Source organism: Neltuma alba, unplaced genomic scaffold, assembly GCF_004799145.2.
Source record: "Neltuma alba isolate B1F8T4 unplaced genomic scaffold, ASM479914v2 tig00011543_pilon, whole genome shotgun sequence".
Classification (NCBI taxonomy): Eukaryota; Viridiplantae; Streptophyta; class Magnoliopsida; order Fabales; family Fabaceae; genus Neltuma; species Neltuma alba.
In genome coordinates, this window is record NW_021636205.1 from 591784 (window position 1) to 615086 (window position 23303).

Consider the following 23303-nt stretch of genomic DNA (forward strand, 5'->3'; position numbering starts at 1 on the left):
TGTAGTCACAATAAATCATCAACACGTCAACATCTATTCGAATTTCCAATTCCCAATTAATTCATAGTACATGAGATCATCATAATCGTAAACACATATATTTTGTAAAGAAAGTCTTACAAGACAATTTCAATAACAACATAATTTCATAGCTCATATCATAATTCAATAATATTTCATAAATCCTGTATAATTAAAAATCAATCACAAAAAACCTACAAGTATGAATAATAAGTGGAAAGTGGTTACCTCTTATCTAACAGGACAAGGATTACCACAAGGATAACCCGTGCTCAAACAAACAATCCAATAATTTAATCTACATAATCAATACATTCACATATCAATACACAAGCTATTTAATTAATTACTTGAGCTAATACATATGTATAAGTTAAAGTTTCTAATTCTATGCTAAAACCCAAACCTCTCATAACCCATAATTAAGTCTTTTAGCACAAAAATTAATATATCCTAACAATTCATAATTTTCATTTAAACCTTTCAAAATATTTCCTTTAATAAAGATTTTTCTCAATTTTTTAAAAAATCTGAAATTAGCATATTTAAAATTCAAAAATCCTAACTCAAGTTTAAATCTAAAAAATAAACTATTAGAAATTCAATATACATCAAATACACTTAAATAAATAATTTAAATCAAAAGTTCCATAATAGAAATATCAGATTTTCCACAAATAAATATCTGTTTAACTAAAGTAATTCATTTAAAAATATTAGATCAATTAATAAATAAAACTAAACAAATAGAAATGATCTACAAAAATAATTCTATAATACTATGCTTATTTATCATCAAAACTCAACACTTGCTTCAAATCCTAAATCTGAATTTTTTTTTAAACAGCATAAAATTACCATCATTAGATAGATTTAGATGAGTAGAAAAACTTCTGTGAAGGGAGTTTGATTAAAAGAAATTTTTTGACTTACCAAAATGATTTGTAAATATCAAAATCCTGCTAAAAAAGAGAAGGGAACGGCATTGCAGGAGGGGAGCAAGAAAGACCACAAATACAAAACGCTGACTCTCTCACCCCAACGGTTAAAATATAATATTTGGGGTAAATTTTAGTTAAAAACCCCATATAAGGATGGGATAAAATTACAGTATAGAACCCTTTTTTGCATTTTCTTCTTTTTTAAATCCATTTTATTATTATTATTTAATAAATTTTCTTATATACTTTATAAATTTTATTTTCAATAATTCTCTTTTCTTAAATAACTAGAGAATAAAACTCATTTATTAAGCATTAAACTTCTTCTGAAATTAATTAAACACTAAGAATAAAAACTGGGATGTTACATAACTCAACCTCAGGTTGGTACTGGATTGGACCAGACCTTGGGTTATCTTTTTCAGCCTGAGGTCTCTATTAGACCAGACCTCAGGTTGATAACAAACCCAGTCCAGTCTGGTCCATGCACACCCCTATGTGTAGCTGATAGATATGGGATAGTATCTGCTAATTACTTGCGCATTATTTATTCAACTTGTCTATCTGTCATCACATATAAATTCTTAACCACATTAGCTTCCAAGGTTTTGTTCCACTTTGGCTTGTTTTGCATGTTTTATGTAGTCTGCATATTTGTTTGATGGAAATTACTACTACAAGGATTCTCTAGAATTTCACCCTCCCTTTCATGATATATAGCAGAGGCAAGCAACTCTAAGGGAAAAGAAGTTATATAAGAAGAAGGTAGGTTGATTGAAGAGTAGAGATGTCTGCTATATTCTGTACATAGTAGTAAAATGTTTTGATAAGTTAATATTTATACTATTATATATGTTATATGGGCAAGTAACTTTACTTGCTTTATATAAATATAATTATGTATACTTCATAAGGAGGAGAGCACTACTAGCTACAAGTAAACACCATCTTTTGAGATGGTTGCCATATTATAATGTGATATTATAGATTTAGATGGTTTGAAACAAAAAAAAATTGCCCCATTTTTCCCAAATTGGAAACCAGGGGTTAATGATTCACATCATTATATTCACTCTATTAATATATAGAAAGTTAGGTGTTGCAAAGCAAGGAAGAATGAATTAATTAGCATTTTGCATTTAGGAATGTTAATAAAAACAAGATTTATATACACAAAGAGGAGGCTGTGCGTTGCGCTAATCACACATCACATTTAAACTGCAAAACAGAGGAACTAATTAGCACATGTAAATTCTTCTTCACGCTTCATGTTATATTTCCCTTCTTCGAATAATATCTACTCATTTATGAAAAATTGTAGTTTCATGCTTGTTTCCCAACCTACATAGAATTCTTAAGAAGCCTACCAGATGAAGAGACATCTTTATTACATGGAAGAGAAACATAAGAATATAATCAAACCATTGAGCCATCCATTACTTCAAATCTTTTCTTCACACTTTCATGTGAGAATGCAGAAGCTACTGCAGTTTAACTACTATGATTGTTGTGATGATGCACTATTCGTTGCCTTAACCCTTTGCTTCACATGTTCATGTGATCTTGATGTAGAAGAAGAACTATAGGTTTGGCTATAGCTTTCTTGAGATGATAGTATCTCAAAGGCCTTGAATCTGGCAACTTGTTGGTCACTCACTACAAAAAAATATGTCAATTGTAGCGGTTAGAGTGATACATTTCTAGCGGTTTTAACCGCAACAAATAACATTTGTAGCGATTAACAAAACCGCTAGAAAAACATGTGCAAGAAAAAATTTCTAGCGGTTATGGCAACCGCTACACATCATGGTCAAAACGCTAGAAACTTTCTAGCGGTTTTTAACCGCTAGAAAATATCTGAAGGAGAAACATTCCTAGCGGTTATAAAACCGCTAGAAAATGTTCCCGGAATAAAATTTCTAGCGGTTTTATAACCGCTAGAAACATGCTAAACCAAATCTATTTTGCCGGGAATTAAATAATTTCAGTAGCGCGTGGAAATTTCTAGCGGTTAGGGAACCGCTAGAAATGTTTGGAAAATTAAATTTTCCCACCAATTAAATTTTTGGAATGGCGGCAAAAAAATTTTCTAGCGGTTTAAACCGCTAGAAATTTTGGCGCAAAATTTAAATTTGACGAAATATTTCTAGCGGTTTGGAATCGCTAGAAATGTTTACCGTGCCAGAAAAAAAAAATTTATGGTTTTTCATATTATAATTTTAAAAACCATTAAATAAATTATGTTGAAGAATTTTTGTTAATTTGTATAATTAGTTATATGTTACATTTTATATATTTAAATTTTGTAATAAACAATATGTAATTAAATTATGAATGTGTCAAAAGAAGTGAATTTAATTTAATAAGATAATTTAATTGAATATTTAATAAGATAGTTGAATTGAAGATGATATATTTTGTAATATTGAACCTATAGTGTTAGGTTGATGAGTATTTGAATCAGTTGAGGAGGGCATGACAAGTGTGGAGAAGAAAAATCTGAAAGAAAAGGAGAAATAAATATGTTAGTAAATTTTAAATAAAAACAAATAAAAGATATAATGAATTATAAAATAAAATTCACTTACCATACAGTAAAGAGAAAAAAACCACCATATGAGATAGTAAGAAAAAAAGAGAAATTATGAAGAAGAATAGAGAGGAAAGAAAAGAGATGGAGTAAATGAATGTAGAGAAGATATGGTATTTATAGAGATCAGCGACACATTTGTAGCGGTGTTTTTGTAGCGTTTTATTGCATTTTGTAGTTGTTATTCATTTTCTAGCGTATATATAACCGCTAGTATTTTGTAGCGGTTATATTTGTAGCGGTTATTAACCGCTACAAATTAATTTTTTTTTATTTTTAAAAATCTGAACGAATTTTAATTTATAGATATGTATTTGTAGCGGTTAATAACCGCTACAAATTACAATTTTGTAAAATAAATTTGTAGCGGTTATGTAACCGCTACAAATTAAATTTTTTTATTTTTAAAAAAACTGTACGAATTTTAATTTATACATATGTATTTATGGACGGAAAATTTTTTAATAATTTATTTTGGATGCTGCTATTCTCCATCATCATCCGGCTTGAAAGGACACATTTTAAAAAAATTTGTTAAATTTATAATGTATTTGGAAAAAATTAGTAATTAGTAGTTAATTATTTAAATAATTTAAGAAAAGACGTGTACCTGATAATTGGCAAATTATCATCTCCTTGAGGAAAGAAGTCTTCAAAATTCGAGGGTTGGAAGGGTTCACTGTCGTAAATAATGTCACCATCACCCATATCATAAAGATCCCGTGGCTTGAGGTGAACGACCATATTCCAGTCTTTATGTTTCTCGTCCTCGACATAGTAAATTTGGTGTGCCTCAGAAGCAAGGATATATGGCTCATCATCTTCAGATGCCCCCGTATGAATAAGTCTAGAGAAATTAACTGAGGTGATGCCCAAATGGTCAGTAGCGAGTCCCCGTGAAGTTGTCGTATTTGCCCAGGAGCACTTGAACAGTGTCACGGTGAAAAGCTGGTAACTCAACTCAATAATGTCAATTAGCTTTCCATAGTAAGTGACGCCTCCAAAGCGCATATCGCCATCACTACTGCTAGCATAACATCTCGTTCCAATGTCCCGCAAACTCCAGAGTTTTGTGTGAGCAATCCCTGATCACGTCCAACCGTACAGAACTTGAAGCCGTTGACATTGTACGCGGTAAACCTTCGTGCATGGTCTAACGGACCGAGAGAAAGAGCTTTGAATTCATCTGTGTATGGGCTGTTGTCATTACGTATTCGACGTGTAAACCAACTGGGAAACTCTTTGTGGACTCTTTTATCAATGTCAGCAGAACGCGCACGGCCCCGTAGCTGACGCCTGAGATAACTCCTAAACTCACTATAGTAAAGTGTAATTTGTTAGAAGAGTCAGTAAGAAACAAATATAAAGTGTAAAAGCTAGTGAGCTTATATGATATATATACTTACTGCATGAAGGGTTCAACTTGGCTGCAATTTATCAAAACGTGTCTGTGTGCCTGGAGTTTCTCTGTAGGAGTGAGTCTGAAGAATTCATATCCTCCAACTGGTTTCCCAACAGGAGGAAATAAAGTTGACGTGGAAGGACCAGGAGGAGAATCATCTACGCGACGCGGGCGGTTAAAAGATGTCTCCATGTCATCAAAGTACCTCGAACAGAAAGTTAGGACCTCATCTCCGGAATAACCTTCTGCTATTGACCCCTCAGGCCATGCCTTATTCCTAACATATGATTTTAATTTTCCCAAGTACCTGTAAGTTAAAATTGCATTAATAATTACGAGTAAATGAAAGAACAATGTGAAATTTAAAGAGGCGGGAATAAAAGATAATCTAGTACCTCTCTATAGGGTACATCCATCGATAGTGAAACTGGGCCAGCAACCTTTGCTTCTCGAACAAGGTGGACAGTCAAGTGAACCATAACAGTAAAGAATGATGGAGGAAATATCATCTCCAAGTGACAAAGTGTAAGAATAATTTTATTTTGCAGCTGATCAAGCTCTTCCGCTACCAAGACCTTCACACACAACTTCTTGAAAAATGAACATAATTCTACCAAAACCACCGATACATCAGAAGGAAGTGTGTTTTTCAAGGCCAATGGAAGTAACTGTTGCATAAGAACATGGAGTCATGACTTTTCAACCCAGTAACCTTTCGAGCCTGCAGATCGATACACCTTGAGATGTTGCTAGAATATCCATCTGGTACTTTTATGTTCTTCAACGTCGAGAAGGAAGATATCCTTGTTCTGCTTTGTCAAGGTGAATTTAGCTGGTTGAAACTTGTCGTTTTCATCAGGCCAAGCCTTCACGAATTCCCCAGGCCCGTAAATCTTTTCTAGCTGCGAGATGGTCTTTGGACTTTCCAGCTTCATTGAGCAACGTATATAGCACATTATCGCACACATTTTTTTCAATGTGCATAACATCCAAACTGTGTCGTAGCAAATTAGATTCCCAATAAGGAAGAGTGAAAAATATGCTTCTCTTCCGCCATTGCATAGGTTGCGTATCAGATGTCCCACGAGATCGTCGTCCCAATCGTTCGGGATCCACACTCTTACCAAACTCGACATGAACATCTTCTAACTGCCGCAAAATATCCATACCAGACAAAGTAACAGGAGGATCTCTCTTCTCCTGTTTCCCATCAAAGCGAATCCGTTGCAATCTAAGTCTGTGCTTGGAATCAAGGAACCGTCGATGTCCTATGAAGCACCACTTGCGACTGTGTGGAAGGCGACATGGCACAGAATCAAAATTGCACTCAGGACAGGCCAACCCAGTATGCACATTCCAGCCAGACAAAGTTCCCAAACCGGGAAAATCACTTATTGTCCACATCAAGGCTGCACGGAGATTGAATAGTTGCTTGTCATGTGAGTCATATGCCTCAACACCATTCGTCCATAGGTCGATCAATTCATGTATCAACGGTTGCAGGTATACGTCAATATCATTTCCTGGTGCTTTCTTGCCAGGAATGATCATGGAAAGCAAAAAGGAGCTCTGCTTCATGCACATCCAAGGTGGTAGATTGTATGGAATTAACACCACCGGCCAGATACTGTAACTTGTGCTCATGTTTCCGAAGGGATTAAAACCATCGGTTGCCAATGCAAGACGTACATTTCTAGGATCATTGGCAAAGTCTGGAAATTTCGCATCAAATGCTTTCCACGCCTCCGAGTCTCGTGGGTGCCTTAACCTACCATCTAGATTTTCCTCAGTCGCGTGCCACCTCATGTGCTGAGCCATTTTTGATGACATATACATTCTTTGCAACCGTGGTTTCAAAGGAAAGTATCTAAGAAAATAATATATTAAAAATTTAAAATACCAAATATTTAAATACTAAATATCGACTCAATTTAAAAAAATTGATGACATAATCAATTGTTTTAAGAATTTCAAATATCGAATATTTAGAGACAGAACAAGTAACACACTGTAATAATTTGTACCTGAGAATTTTGGCCGGTTTCTTCTTTTGCTTCTTGCCCTTCCGTACCGACTTATAGCGTGACGTCTTGCATCTCGTACAAATCTCTTTGTTGGCATCATCTCCCCAGTATAGCATACAGTCGTTTGGCATGCATCTATCTTCTTATAGTTCAAGCCAAGCTTGTTAATAATCTTTTTTGCTTCGTAAAAAGATGAGGGAATTCAGCTTGGGGGAAAGCATCTCCCAGTAATTCCAGCAACATGGACATCGCCTTGTCAGTCATACCGCACAAGCATTTGATGTGATACAGCCTCACCAAGAATGACAACTTCGAATACTTTGTGCACCCAGAATAAAGAGGCTTGTCAGGTTCGGTCATGAGGTCAAAAAATTCCCGAGCAGTTTCGTTTCTTAGAAACTCCGGTTGAGGTCCCTCTACTTCATCTTCGTTGGGATTCGGGCTTTCGTGAACACCAAAAGCATCACGTACAGCATCATTCACGGCATCGGCTTCATCCACTCGAACTCCCATCCGTGAAACTACTGGAACTGACTCAGCACCCATATCTAGTCATTCCCCATGTAGTTGCCAAAATACGTACTCTCGCGGAAAAGGCTTAAAGATTAAATGTTCCCTAACAATATCTTTGGGATGCCACTTTTTGAAATTACATTTAGGACAGGGACACTGAATCTTACCATTTACGGCAGCATTGGCGAAAGCAAAATCCAAGAAATAGTTTAGACCAGCCAAGTATTGCGGAGTCGACCGGTGCAAGTTGATCCACGACCTATCCATCACTAATAATGCTCAATTTCGTGAAAATATGACACAGGAAGCTCAAAGAGAAGTTAAATGGAATTCAATTGGAGTGCTTCAGCTTATAAAGGAGGCTGTCAATGTAGTGGAACGGTCATTTTTTTGTAGCGGTTACAAAACCGCTACAAATTTGTAGCGGTTTTAACCGAAAGTTTCATTTTCCAGCGTTATTAACCGCTAGAAATTCAAAATATCGGTTACAAACCGATAGAAATTTCTAGCGGTTTTAACGGGAATTTTGTCTCCAACGGTTTTGAAATTTCTAGCGGTTACAAAACCGCTAGAAAATTACCTAATTTTCTAGCGGTTTTGTAACCGCTAGAAAGTTTCACGATGTAATGAAATTCAGTTGAATTTTCTAACGGTTTTAGAACCGCTACAAATAATATTATTTTTAAATATTAAATATAAATACTGCACAATAAATTGATAACATTACAAAAATAAATATTTATTAAATTAATAAATGATTATAGAATTATTTTGATTAATTAACATGTTTAACGTGTTTATTAAATTGTAATGTTGATGTTGTAATAAATAAATAAATATTTCAATATTAATTAATACCTGACATAAATAAAATTATAGAAATAAATAAATAAAGTAAACAAATAAATATAAAATTTAAATAAATATCTAAATAGTATATAAAACCATAAAATCAAAATTCTCATAAAATCCCATACAATGAAAGCAAGATAAATCATGGGTGAGGGGCAGAAGCAGCATCATCGTGATCATCCTCTGCTGGATCCTCCCGCTGGGGGTGGGCAGGCCGCTCAACCTGCTGGAACTAGACTGGCGGATGGGGGTAGTGGCGGGACTGGTAGCAGGTGTAGATCGGGGATCTCAGGAATCGAGATGTTTGGAGCTATACTGACCACCACATGACGCAGAGCCGTAGCAGCTGCCAAGAGCTGGTCAAGCTGCCCCTGGAGCTGACGATCACGCTCCTGCAGTTGACGATCACGCTCCTGCAGCTGACGATCACGCTCCACGATCCTGGCCTCCATCCTGGCCTTGAACTCTTGTCTGAGCTCCTCTCGCAATTCCTCTGAGGATGAGGAACCCAGCCGCTTCGCACTCGCATGAGAGCTTCCGGCAGTATATGAAGGGCCAGCGCCACTTGAGCGGGGCAACCTAGTTGGTGTAGGTCCAAGTCCAAGCCCGCTAACTCGACCAGGGTGCTGCGGCCGGCCACGACCCGCTAAAAGTGAGGCGGTGGGATCCAAGGCAGACCCCTGAGACTCACACAACTCGGAATCGACCTGAGTCATCTGTGCCTACCAAAATTAATATAAAGAAGTTAATTATAATATAATGATATCTACACTGTGATATTATATTAATATTTAATTTATTACTTACCGCTATCTCCTCAACCTCATCCGATGCACGCCCGTCTCGAGGTCTATACACCATCGGCCACATCTCGCCATAAGTGGCTGTGTATCCCCGCTCCTGCCATATCTTTTCCCTCTGTAAATGAAATCAAAGAAATAATTAGTTACAAATTAAATACATATACATATTTAATAAATTTATTTCAAGTACTCACAATCTCGTCATAAGTGATAGCAAAGCTCCTAGATCCAGCCCTATGACATATCGTCTGATGCCTGACGCTCCCAGCATTTCTCCTAGAAAGAGCCTGAAGCAAAATGTAAAAAAATTAAATCAAATGAGTCAAGTCGGATAAAAAATAAAGAAATTATAATTAATACAATATTATCATACTATCTGGTCAGCCGTCATCCTAAAATAGACGTAACTAGACCAGTCTTGGTCCGGGACTCCACCAGGTACATCTGCCAGTATCTCCTGGAGGGGCCTCGTCCCGTCACCTTTATTCTCCCTCCACAGGTCGGCCCTCCTGTTCTTCCATGCCATCCCAAGCCTCTTGATCGTGTCAGCCCTCAACTCCTCCCCCAGAATAAATTTACTCTATGATTAAAATAATAAATTAACTAAATAACAAATTATAAACAAATAATTAAGCAATTTCAATAATAAAAAACAAATAATTAGTTTTTAACTAATTTAAGAATATTATAAATAAAATATAAATTAATCAAAAACAAATAATAATTAAACAATTAAGTAATTTAAATGAAAAAATATTTTTACTCAACTAAATTTAAAATTATTATAAGTAATAAATTAATGAAATCAATAACAAATTATTTTCATTTAACTACTTTTAAATAATTTAAATAAAAAATATATATTCATTTAACTACTTTTAAAAATATTATAAATAACAAACAAATTAAATAAATAAAAAATTATAATCAAACAATTAACTTATTTGAAAATAAAATATATAATCATTTATTTAAATTAAAAAAAATTATAAATAACAATTTTATATTACCTTCATCATTTCCCAACCTTGCTGCTTCTTGTCTGAGGTGATCTTCTTCCAGTCCTGCACGTAGATGGGGAACAGCGTCTACTGCTGACCAAGGAGGCGCACGTACTTGTTGTACAACTGGCCACCTTTCTTCGTCGGTTGGCCCAACTCATTGAGCGGCACAACCACTCGTCCGCTCGTCATCATAGACAGCTCTCTGGCTGTCAGCCTCCGATAGGACCTGTTCCCCTCAGTGTCTACAAAATTTAATTAAGAAATAAATTATATATCAATAAATTAATACAATTTCTATATAAATTAAATACTGATCAAAATTTTAAAAAGTTAAATAAATACTTACCGACAAATTCCACCTCAAAACCAGCCTGACGTCTCGGAGCAGGACGCTGCGCAGCCTGGGGATTCTCATTCCCCTGATCCTGCTCCTCCTCCTCCTCCTCGTCAGCAGCATCAGCATGGGGTTGCTCATCCCCAGTAAAATGAGCCTCCTCAGTCCGCTCAACATCATCCTGCTCCATAAAACTGAAGATATCCTCCTCGCTGAGATCGTAGTCATGAATGCTGGGGAATGGCTCACCAGCATCATGATGAACCTCACTGGGTCCAGCTCTCTCAAGATCAACTGGGTCTTTCCCGTGCTGACGACTCATCCTAATAACAACAAATAGTAATTATTTATAAATAAAATAAAAAGAAAAATTATTTATAAGCTACAACATAATAAATTAAATAAAATAAAACATAAAATAAAAATTATTTATCAATAAATTACTATTTTTACCTGAAAATAAGGATCTGCAACTGAATCAGAACTCGAATATGTTTTGTGGAGAAAATTAAGCAGAGCTTCGCTTCCAGAACGATTGAAGAAGTGAAAGTGGAGGGGGGTATATATAGGCCGAGAATTTCTAGCGGTTTTATCCAAAACCGCTAGAACATCCTAACGGTCACAAGTGCCTCGGGAATTGGCAGATATTACTGCTAGAAATTTCTAGCGGTTCTTGCCCGAACCGCTAGAAATTTCTAGCGGTTTATAGGGAAACCGCTAGAAATTGCTAAACTCCTCGGGAAATAAAAAATATTTCTAGCGGTTCATGCATCAACCGCTAGAAATTTTCAGTGTCTAGCGGTTTATTGGCCTAAACCGCTAGAAAATAAACGCTACAAATTTGGCGCCAAGTTCCTGCCAAAACCCGGGAAATTTTCTAGCTCTAAATTTCTAGCGGTTAGGTGGTAACCGCTAGAAATGTGCGGGCAATGGTCAAACCGTCTGTAATTTGCAGCGGTTTTTATAAAAACCGCTAGAAATGTTTGGAATTTCTAGCGGTTTTGTTGAACCGCTAGAAATGTTCTGCTGCTAATTCAACATTTTCTTCTAGTGACTCTCCTTTCGTTTGATTGCTAGGGCTTGGATTGGCAACTTTCCTTCAAGCATGCAAACAACAGAGGACATGGATGGCCTCAGAGTTAGAGATGGGTTAGTACATAGAAGTGCCAGCTCCAGCATTCTCATGGCTTCCTGTAAGGAGTAGCTTGAACCAAGACTTGAATCCACTAGCACAAGAAGGTTACCTTGATCTTGAAGAACATAAGCCTTCAATTACATGAAAGTATGCAAGTGTTAGAAATTTCAATCAAACCATTAATTTTATGAAGAATATTGAACATCACTAATGCTAAGCATAAGTAGAATAACTAACCCAGTCAAGAAGATAAACAAACTTCTCTTTTGGCTTGTAACTTGTGTTGCTTTTTCCACTAACAATTTCTAAAACAACAACTCCAAAACTATAAACATCAGCTTTCTCAGTTAAGTGTCCTCGCATTGCGTATTCAGGAGCCATATAACCACTAGTTAAAAAAAACATATAACGTTGATAATTAAGTGACAAAACAAAGAATGTGCAAGGAAAGTCTAAGAAGAAAAAACCTATTAACATTACTACTAAACCAAATATGAGAATTACTTCTCTGCTTCTATTTATAGAGCAAAGAGAGAAGATATTTTTTTGGTCATATTTATAGGGCGGAGAGAAATTTTTTATATAGATGTACAATTTTACCCACGATTTATTATTGTGTTGACTTTGTTTACATAAGGTTTACTGTATATTAAATAGTAATAAAATTAAAAAGTTGTTGAATTTTAAATGAGAATTAATAAAGTTTAAGATTTTTTTTAATCTGTATGAAACATGATAAAAGTGACTTATAAATAAAACTAGGTGAGTGTAATGATCCACTAAAAAATATGTAGTAGAATATATACTGACATTGTTCCTGCTATTCTTGTGCTTATATGAGTATTCTCATCTTCATCAAGCTTAGCTAATCCAAAATCTGAGATCTTGGCATTCAGGTCTTTATCAAGTAAGACATTTGTTGCCTTAATATCCTTGTGCACAACTTTCAACCTTGATTCCTCATGAAGATAAGCTAATCCTCTTGCTATTCCTATGCATATCTTCATTCTTGTAGGCCAATCCAAATATATCCTCTGTCCTTGGCCACCTAACATTAATATCAATGATATCTTAATCAATAACATATTACTATCAAGTCATTCAATAAAAATTAATTAAATATTTGTAGAAGTTGTTTCAAATGAGTAAATATGTTTGAATTAAAAAATCCCAGAATACATCATCTAAATTTCATCTTCCATAACTAAAGATACAACGAAAAGTTGCTGGCGAATAATATAAACACAATTGTACATTTGTTGTCATAGTGATGTAATACTGTAACACACAGAAGAAGAGTATGCATATCAAAACAATTTTATTTGTTTATACTCAATCAATTTTATGTTTTCCTTATATATAATAATACATATGGTAATTTTTTATTGTGAAGAATTCAAGTTCTTACCAAAAAGAGTACTAGCAAAACTATTGTTCTCCATGTACTCATATATCAGCAGCAATTGGTTTTCTTCAACGCAACATCCATAAAGCTTTACAAGGTTTGGGTGTTGCAAAGCAAATATCATTCCAATTTCATTAACAAATTCACGATTCCCTTGCTTTGATTTAGAGGAAAGCTGTTTCACAGCAATGACAACACCATTTGATAGTGTACCCTGTAATTCAATTTACTTTTAATCTCAATTGTGATAATCTGTCTTAAACAAAATCAATATGTCTCAAAGAGATAATCTCTTTATAAGTGTATTCAATCATGAAATCTTGGTTAAAGATAAGTATGATACATTGCAAATTACCTTGTGCACTGGTCCAAAACCTCCTTCACCAATCTTATTTTCTGGGAAAAAGTTATTAGTGGCATCTTTGATTTGTTTTAAAGAGAAATAACCTGTTTTTAGATCAAAAAGTTCTGCACCAAAAATAAAAGTTATATAAATACAAAGCAAAATACATTGAAATTACAAGAAACTTGGAAACAATTATGTATATGCAGAAATCATTGTTCATCCATTTGATTTGCATGATAGAATTCAGGCATATAAAGAATCATTTTTTTTTCACTATATTATACCAAATTATTAATAGATATACCAGCTTTATTAATTTTGATTTTGATCTTACGTTTGTCTTTTGAATCTCTGTCAGCTAGCAGGCCCATTTTTCGGAGGACAAATGTTATTATTAGTATGATGAGGAGCACACATGATCCAACCACAAATCCAGTAATGGCTCCCCAAGAAATCCAAGGAATTTTGAAATCTACATAACAAAAAGCAATAATGGTTACAATTCATATCAAAGTCAAAATCGTCATCATTAAGCTTAAGCTAGAAAGAGCGTAAACCAATAAATATGAGATTTGACTTACTTGGGGTGACTGAAATAGCAGATATAAGAGGTCCATATACCCCGTTATTATCATTAGGAATAGAGCTAGTTCCTTTCCGAGCCCAGTACAAATGAATCTCCAAGGTGTTATCATTAACATCAACATTAAAGTCCTTGACAATGCCCTTACTGATGCCACCGGCTTCCCTCATAATGTTGAAATCATGCAAATATTTCCTACCCTATCAAGATAAACATACAAACATTTCACCTTTCAGAGCTTTTGTTAACATACATAGCGAAAACAATTGAAAGCATGTTAAATCATTTTATATGGTCATAGTCCTTGTCCTTTAAGAGTTCACCTATGACAGATAGGGGGAAGCTCAACATAGATAGGGCTGGTCTTTATAATGAGAAATTCTTATATACTCCTGAAGTGTCACATCATCCATGCTTTATCCAATGAAAATGCTCCAAGTGGCCTTTCTTACCCACAAATTTCCATCATATAATGGGTCATCGAGAGAGAGAAAAAAATCAAGAGAAATTTATGGGTGTGAGATCCACAAGAAAGGACACTTGGAACATTTTCATTGGAGAGAGTATGAATGACATGCCACTCTAGGAGTATGTAAGTATTTCTCATTTACAATTAGCCATTTAGCCACCTATTACGGAGATACCTAAACATAAAGGTGATCTCGCTTGATAGTAAGACATGCCACAATATTTATTTCTCTTCGACTATATGGCTGTATGGATGGAGAATCCTATTTTCTCACTATTCATGGAATTTTCTAATCATTAGATAACAATTCAAATTCAACATAGTGAGACTCACTTGGATTGAAATGTCAAATATGCGCCTTCCAAGGTTATTGAAATTTTGGTCATGAGAATACATAATCTCAGCAAAATATAGCTTGACGTTGTAATTGCCATTAATCATACAGAGACCATGGTACTTGAGAGACAAATGGGAAATGCGAGCTGTTTGGTAAAAGTCAGGACCGGTAATGTTGAGGGAAAATCTGTTTTTTGCTATGTGATTATAGTATGTTGTGATTCCTACTGTGCTGCTATAAGCCCATTTATTATCACTAGGGCAAAAGAATGAAATACCCTGAGAATTGATGTCGCCTTCATATTTATTCCCCTCATATTTAATTTCTGGTCCTCCATAGTTTATGAACAGTGAATGATCTGCATCCGTAGGGACAACCTCATCAAAAATCATATCTATAAGAGAATCCAAATTAATTAATCAAATTCATAAGATCATGATCTTCATGATCTTCTCTTGTGAGAGTGTATATATTTATTGTCACATGACATTGATTGTTATTTCACTGTTATGTTGACGTTTTTTAGCTGATTTATTTGTTTTTAATTGAAAATAAAATACAACTGAAAAAAGATAATGTCATGGGAAACTCTCAAACAAGCAAGAAAACATTGATGTACAGAAGTTTAATTAACCACTCACATTTGGGTTTTCCTCCACAAGGAAGGCCCCTTTTCAGGCAAGTACATCTGCAAGATGAATAAAGGTTGCAAAAACATGAATCAAAAGCATTTAGAAAAAGTGAAACAATACAGCCATAAGTATAATCTTACGACATGTTTACTGAAGATGATAGACTCGAAACCAAGTTTCTATATAACAAAGGGGGAAAAAGGGCTTAGAGTTGCCCCATGATGCCTTTAAGAACAAGAAAGAGTTGTTTTAGGGTGAAGGAGAGGAGCTTACAAATTTTCGTATTGACAATTTGTCGCAGAAGTCTCCGAAAAATTTTTGTAAGATAAATCACTGCAATATAATAGAAAGTAGTGAGAAATTACACATGTAAGTTTTCTTTTCCCTGTTTTATATATATATATATATATATATATTCTTTATTAGATAAAGTTTAGATGAGCTGGGTAGGCTGTTCATGTTTAAACTTCAAACGCTTATTATAAGCGATTAAAGTGGGGAAGAAGTTTTTGGTAGTATTTGAATTGAATTATTTCATTTCTTTTTTAAAAAATCTGATTTGAATTGGCATTTAGATAATTTTTTGTTTTCACTCAAGACAAAATGATAATTGGTAAATAAAAGTTTGACAAGTTAGATATAATGAGAGCACCAACATGAAAATTGAAAAACTTAAGAAAATAAGGTAAAGTAATGGTCATACAAGTTTTAGACATCTTGCATTATTACGATAGTTCAATCAAAAGTATTGTGTGTAGAAAACTGTGCAGATTAAAATTTTAATGTACAATAGCAAGGAAAAAATTACTGCAAAATCTAGTGACAAGTAAACAGTTATTATTTTTTACATTGAAACTTGCCGTTACATGCTATTTTATTATTTTTGGAACTTGTGTTTTTTCCTTGAGACTTCATAACAATTCTCCTAAATTTTTTTATATCAAAGTTCAAATCAAAATGACACCATGCAAAGGGGATTAATTAAAAATGATGAGAGATTTAAAGACTAAAGATGTTTTTGTCAATAAGATTTACGGTAATTAATTTCAAATAGTACTAGCATTGAACTCTATGTAGTAATGACAAATAAAATTAAAATAAAAAATATTTTACTAACAGAGAACCGTAATTATATTGCTGTTGTAATATCCAATCAGGAATTTTTCCAGTCAGAGAATTTTCAGTTAGAATCCTGCATCCATAATTAATAAAGAACCATTAAAAAAGAGTAATTAAGTTTAAAAAAAAATCAGTTATCTACGTATGTTGAATGCTCCCTTACATGTAATTTAGGGCGGTCAAGTTACTTATATTGTCTGCGATTTTACCGGTCAACTTGTTGAAGCTCAAATCACTGCAATTAATACACAGGGCCACAAATATTGCTTCATAAAAATAACTAAAAAGATAATATTGCTAGTAATAAATAGTCCATAATAAAGGTAAGTAGCTCTAAATTAGGAATTAGGTTGTCAATTAAACATTAAATTGGGAATATTATTTAGAGGATTTTGGATTCGTAGTATGAGGATGAAGCAACTTACAATCTATATAAGTATTGCATTTCACCAATATAATTTGGAATGGAATCATGGATGGAGCAACTTCTCAACACCCTGAGAGAAATACAAAGTAGGAAAATTCATTGAGAATATATAGCTCATTTTTTATAAACAAACTTTCACCTCACTATTAAATTCTCAACGTACAGGCGCCGTAAGGATTTCAAATTCTCCAGATTAGGAAATCTGATCATGGCTGGTCCATGCAAATCAGATATTCTCCTAAATTAAAAATTAAATAAAAGTGTCAATAATAGGAAAATATTCTTCTGTTGAAATTAAATTTCTTAGCCATCAAATAGTGTGTAGATGAATTACAAAAGACCAAGTACTCACAGTTCAGACAAATTTGTTAAGTGAGATATGGTTGTAGGGATGGGACCTTCCATAGATGTTCCCTCCAGAGACCTATCCAAATTTTCAAAAAAAAGTAGTGAAAACAACAATGTTGAAAGTAAAGGAAATACTTAATGTTTGGATTAATTTTAATTGCAAAATTTAAAATTATTGGATTTACTTACTTACTTACTTAGCTTAGCTTAGCTTAGACTAACATACATAATTATATCTCGGTTCAATTTTTGTTCCTTATTTTCACTCCATGAATATCTCCCACATAGATTGTTTTTTGTCTCTCATCCACTGCTATCGGGAATTTAACTAGTTATTAACACCTGATTAGATTATGCATTACACAACCTCCCATCCTTTTCTGGGTTACACAAAAAAATTTTGGAGGTCCCAAAAAAATATAATTACTAATAAATCCAAATGACAACGATCAAAATAAACCTATGGTCATTTTCTACTAAATCTTATCACTACATGTTGCTTAATTGTTGTTGTTTGAATTTTTAGTTATTGCATTCTTTTATTGAAGTACTATAATAATTCTCCCTTCTTTCTTTGTTTTCAACAATTTCCAACAAATTAAATAGAACAATATGATGGAATAGTAGAGTAAATGAAAATCAAAACACTGAACTTTATTAAGCTTGTTAAGTTCGATATATTAAGTTCATATTATTTAAGAGGAAAGCATTATGATAGAGAGTATATTAGACTCACATTTCTTGGAGTTGGGTCCAATTCCCTATAAAATTGGGTAATTTTCCTGATATATTGGTCCCATCTAAATAACTACAAAAATGTTAGGAAAGAAATTTTAGAACATAAAAGAGATCAACTCAACATCAAAAATAAAATATAATAAAATGATTAAATCTTATTATGCCACTCACATAAATTCTAGTTTTTTCAGGTTATCAAAACTTTTGGGTATTGCTCCTAAGAAGTTATTTCCAGAAAGATCCCTGCAAGTTTCAAATCCTTAGAAACAGATAACACATCTAAAAGCAATATGAAAAATGATCTATAACAGGACTAATGTGGCAGCTAGTCATAATGCAACTAATAAGATAAAAGAAAATTATTTGCACTTGAAATAATATTCATACAACATGCGTAGCTGTGTTAATTTGCTGAGACTAGAAGGAAGAGTCCCTTCCAATAGATTATCTTTCAACATTCTGCAAAAAGTAGCAAAACCACAAAATTATTTCTCAATACAGCAATGAAATCTTAAAGCTCAAAGTGTAATGATTTATACTTACAAGTCCTCTAAAGTTGTAATTTCACCAACAGCGTCTGGGATTGAACCACTGATTGCGTTAGCCGTAAGGCACCTAAGACATGTGTTTAAGAGATGAATAATGCATATGGTCAAATAATTCAAGCTTGTATATAATGCGTGAATGACGTACATGAAAATAACCATACATATGTATACATTCATTCACAACTCTATGATCACTTACAATGTACCAAGAGGGAGTCTAGCAAAGCTCCTTGGGATTGATCCATTTAGATAGTTGTGAGACAAATCACTGTGCCGTATATAAAGGTTACATTTTAGATCACAGATTCCCACATTTCAACTAAGCATACATACACATATAAACCAATAATAGAATTAAAAAAAATTCATTACTTACAGTTGTTGTAGATAGGTAAGGAATCCAAATTCACTTGGTAAAAGTCCAGATAAATTGAGACCCGTGAGAACACTATCGTAAAAAGAAAACACATTACTATAATTATTTGCATAGAGCTAAAATAAAATAAGTTATCTTATACTTAGCACCAATATGTTGGCAGGAAAAAAAAAAATAGCACCAATATGCATTTGAATATTAATTTTATTGTGATGCAGAGCCAGGCCTAACTTATTCTAAATATCATATAGAAATGTATCTCAAGATCAAATCACCTAGTTTTAAATAAAGAAAGGAACAAAAAGTAAGAAAGAAAACCTTTCAACATTATTTAGATTGGAGCTTGATTAATACCCAAATTAAAAGGGTTACATTGTAAACATGTACACAGATGCACTTACATATTTGTAACATGACAAACTTTTCCATTTGAGAAACTGCAATTGCATGTTACATTCCTTATGATGCCATTCGCTGTACTAATGTTCTCATTTTTGAAGCCTTCATCGACACAAGAATGTGGGGTCACATTCCAATTCAAATTCTCTATCTTTGATGATATTGTTTTTAGAACTTTCACTGCATCAAACACAGTTACGTTCAGTTTTTCCAAAATAAAAAATAAAAATCATACACCATAAAGTAAGAACGTCAACATCTATGTTTTATGTTCATAGGCACCTGTAAACCTTATATACAAAGGCTTAGCCTATAAACTTAAAACGTGGCAAATATATGTCTAAATTGTTTTTTTCATTCTTATATTGATTAAGAAATGTCTTCTTATCTCGAACAGCATCAGTAATACCCAAAAATCACATTTTCCCTAAAAAGCGCATCGGAAACTAAACATAAAAATATTTTTTAATAGGTTAAAATACACAACAGAAACTAAACATAAAAAAAAATTTTAATAGGTTAAAATACACAAAACTTCCTAAACTTTATGTCAACTCCACATTACCTTCCTAACGTTTAAAAATTTAAACTAATAACCTTGATATTTCATGTTTTGACTATCAATTCCCCCACCATTAAAATTAACGGTTTTCATCATGCCATATTTTTTATTTTTTAATCATACAGCATTTCATTTTTTATAAAATTAGTATTCGGCATGTAATCTTATATAATTTTTATACGTAAAAATATAACATACTTAAAAAAAATTAAAATATTTATTTCACAATGTCTTTTTAAAATAAAAAAGGTAGAAAAATGTTTGAAATATTCATCTCAAAAGCCAAATATTATTTTTAAAGGAAATGGTATATAATAAAAAATATAAAAAATTTGTGACATGTCAAGAAGCGTTAACTTTAACTGTAAGTTTAACAATAGGGGAGTTGAGATTCAAAACATAAAATATCAGGGTTCTTAAATTAAACTTTTAAAAGTAAGAGAGGTGATGTGCAGCTGACTCAAAGTTAAAAGGGTTTTACCTATTTTAGCCTATTTAATATACAATAATATAATTAATTAATTTATCATTTTCATAGTTGGTTTACAAGTTTTCAAATTATTAATTAAAACGTAGCTTTTATTTTCTCTTTATAATGACATATCTCAAAGTATAAAAACTATTAAAAATTATTACTATAATTTTTGGAAAAATTTTTGGTTTATTTTTTTTAAAAAAGAAAGATTGATAAACGACTATTAACACATTTTATAAATTATAAATACGAGAAGGCTGCACCGAATACTATACATAGTAATAGCATGAAAAATCAAAATGAATTGGGTGTTATGGAAATATTAAAGTAGATTTTTCATATTTATTTCAGTTTCATGGGTATGAGGACTAAATTATTCAGAAATTATGAAAATCATATAGATTAAGCTAATAAGATCTTTTGTAGTAATTAACACATAACAGCTAATTGATAAAACCTTTTTTTATCTTTCTTTTTTTTGCATGCACAAGAGATCACTAAGCTTTATTCATCTATCCACGTTGCCAAAAAAAATTTAGATATAATTTACATCTATGTATGATATAGAAATTTAAATAAATCGTATTCCTCATAGAAAAAAAATATTATCATTGATGGCTTTGTTTTTGGAATTCAATATTAGCATAAAATTAAAGCACCGGCAAATAAATGAATAAAATAAATCACTATAGTTTTCAACCATTGGAATCTGGTTGGTAAAAAGGGAAAACAACAAAGAAAGAAGGAAAGAAACATTTGAATCAGTTTACTTAATTCCCTCTTTTTTGGGGGGAGGGGGAAGTCTCGAAAGTTACAACAGTTTTTTTATCACTTCTTGTTCAAGAAGACGAAATAGTCAACCACGTTGACCCCTTTTTTTTGTGTAATTTTCTTTGAACAGTAAGAAAACAAATGGAAATCAAAGAATTGATCATAATGCTAAATAGAGTAATATATATGTACTAAGGAGTAAGAAGAACAGAAATGGGTTAATTGAGAAACCTTCATCTTCTGGTATGAGTTGAGCATTGGATCCATAGTTTGTGAAAGCTTTCAAAGCGAAGCATCCAAATAAGAAAAGATATAAAAGTTTAGAGATTGGGATCCCAAACTCCATTTATGTTGGTTGTTGCAGTTTGGAGAAGATAACTCTGTGAGGGAGCGAAGGAAGAAGGAGGAGGAAGAAGCGGTTTGGAGAATCACACAATAGCAAAGCACAAGAGACAGGAGAAGAAGCTAAGGATGGTGCAATAGAAATAGGGGTAAGAGGAAAAGAAAAGCAAGTCAAGATTTCTACCGGTCTTCGACCTTTTTGTAAATTAATTAAAGACGTTGAACAGCTGCAAGCTCTACATGTTTCATAGGTAATGTGATTTTAAATATTACAATAATTGGATCGCTTATTAGACTAATTAAATCACTGGTTAGTGGTTCGGTGATAGTAAGATTATCGTTAAATTTGCTATTTTAAATTAAGATATTTTAATTTTTATATATTAAAATAATATAGACAAAAGCATACTTTTAGTTATTAATTTTACACAAAGTTTTAATTTGATTTCTTTAAAAGGTAAAAATGCACATTTGGTCATCTAATCTTATTATAATAGTTTCGAATCCGTTCCTTCATAATTTTATAAAATGTCTTTTTAGTCCTCTAATTAGCTGCAAGTAATTATTTTTTTATCAATCATTATTATTTTAAAAGGTTAGATTAGTATTTATGAATATTTATGAACGTTCATGTTTTTATTAACATTTTAAATTATAATATCAATATTTTTTTCATTTCAAGGGTGGATTGAAAAGACCATTTTTAAAACTAAATTACGGTAGTGATATTATGAATCGGAAAAGATAAAGTTAATGAGAAATCAAGAGCCAAGTGTCAACAGGGAGTACGCTAAACTCACCATCAAAAATTGTTGCTTTCCAAAAGGGGTTTGCATTGATATATAGAAACGAAGATTGTAACAACCAAAAAATTTTTTAATTTGTAATTTTATAATAAGTAATTTATTTTTTAAAATCATAGTTATAAAATTATTTTTTGGGTTAAGGTTAATCTACGACTTCAAGTTTTTTTTTTTATGTGTCCAACGGACTAAAAACTACAAAATATTTTAAAATGTTTGATGCAGGTTCATTTAACGAATTTTTTTTAGGGTTTGTTTGGTTGGAGGGGAGGGGAGGGGAGGGCAAATGAGCCCCTCCCCTCATTTGGTTAAAAATTTTGGAGGGGAGCTCCCCTCCCCTCCCCTCCCCTCCCCCTCTCATTTTAGCTCCCCTCCAAATTAGGGTTTTTGGAGGGGAGTCAAATTTTTGGACCATTATACCCTTATAGTTTTTTTAATATTCCACTTCTACCCATAAAATATATTATTATAATATTTATTTCAAATAAAAAATATATTATCCTAAGTAAAAAAATAAAAAAATATACATTATTATAATTAAAAATATATTATAAAAAATTATTTAAAAATAAAAAATTATTTAAGTAAAAAATTATAATATTATAAAATTAATTGTTTTTTATAAATATTATTTATTAAATATATTTTAAAGCTGGAAAAAAGATAGCCTAAAGAGAATAAAATTTCATTTTTCTTAGAGCATATAAAATTTGTTAATTTGATTATTTTAAATATATTATTATATTAATTAGAATAAAAAATTATTGTACCAATTTTTTAATACACATATTAACATGATAAGATTGAATTTTTATTAAATTATATAATTTAAATTAAGATGTAAATTAATTTATATAATATATCAATAAAAAACATAAACTAATATGTAAGGGTAAAATAGTAAATTGATTATTACTATCCCTCCCCTCCTCTCCTTGAACCAAACAAGGGATCATTAAATATCCTCCTCTCCCTTCTTTTTTAATCAAACCAAACAAGATGAG

General features: G+C 32.5%; 1 protein-coding gene across 1 annotated transcript; it reads right to left on the reverse strand.

Annotated features, from left to right (window-relative positions):
* Positions 1–2370: 2370 nt before the first annotated feature.
* Positions 2371–21520, reverse strand: LOC114714822 (probable LRR receptor-like serine/threonine-protein kinase At1g53430). Its single transcript, XM_028899601.1, has 26 exons — positions 21386–21520; positions 19349–19526; positions 18948–19019; positions 18771–18839; positions 18567–18638; positions 18411–18482; positions 18195–18266; positions 18022–18093; positions 17290–17361; positions 17101–17175; positions 16936–17007; positions 16674–16745; positions 16509–16583; positions 15665–15724; positions 15532–15570; positions 15401–15447; positions 14756–15117; positions 13952–14153; positions 13705–13842; positions 13380–13492; positions 13028–13238; positions 12430–12667; positions 11857–12007; positions 11540–11750; positions 2544–2618; positions 2371–2446 (listed from the first exon to the last, which is right to left on the reverse strand). The coding sequence occupies exons 1-26, from the start codon at positions 21498–21500 to the stop codon at positions 2379–2381; spliced, it is 3003 nt and encodes a 1000-aa protein (XP_028755434.1). The 5' UTR covers positions 21501–21520; the 3' UTR covers positions 2371–2378.
* Between the last annotated feature and the right edge of the window lie 1783 nt (positions 21521–23303).

Excerpts from the sequence above, each read along its gene's own strand:
- LOC114714822 (XM_028899601.1), bottom strand. The coding sequence starts at position 21,500 with ATGGAGTTTGGGATCCCAATCTCTAAACTTTTATATCTTTTCTTATTT. Across the intron at positions 18,483-18,566 it reads ATTACAACTTTAGAGGACTT|AATGTTGAAAGATAATCTAT; the intron begins GTAAGTATAAAT and ends TACTTTTTGCAG. Across the intron at positions 17,176-17,289 it reads TTAACAAATTTGTCTGAACT|GAGAATATCTGATTTGCATG; the intron begins GTGAGTACTTGG and ends TTTTTAATTTAG.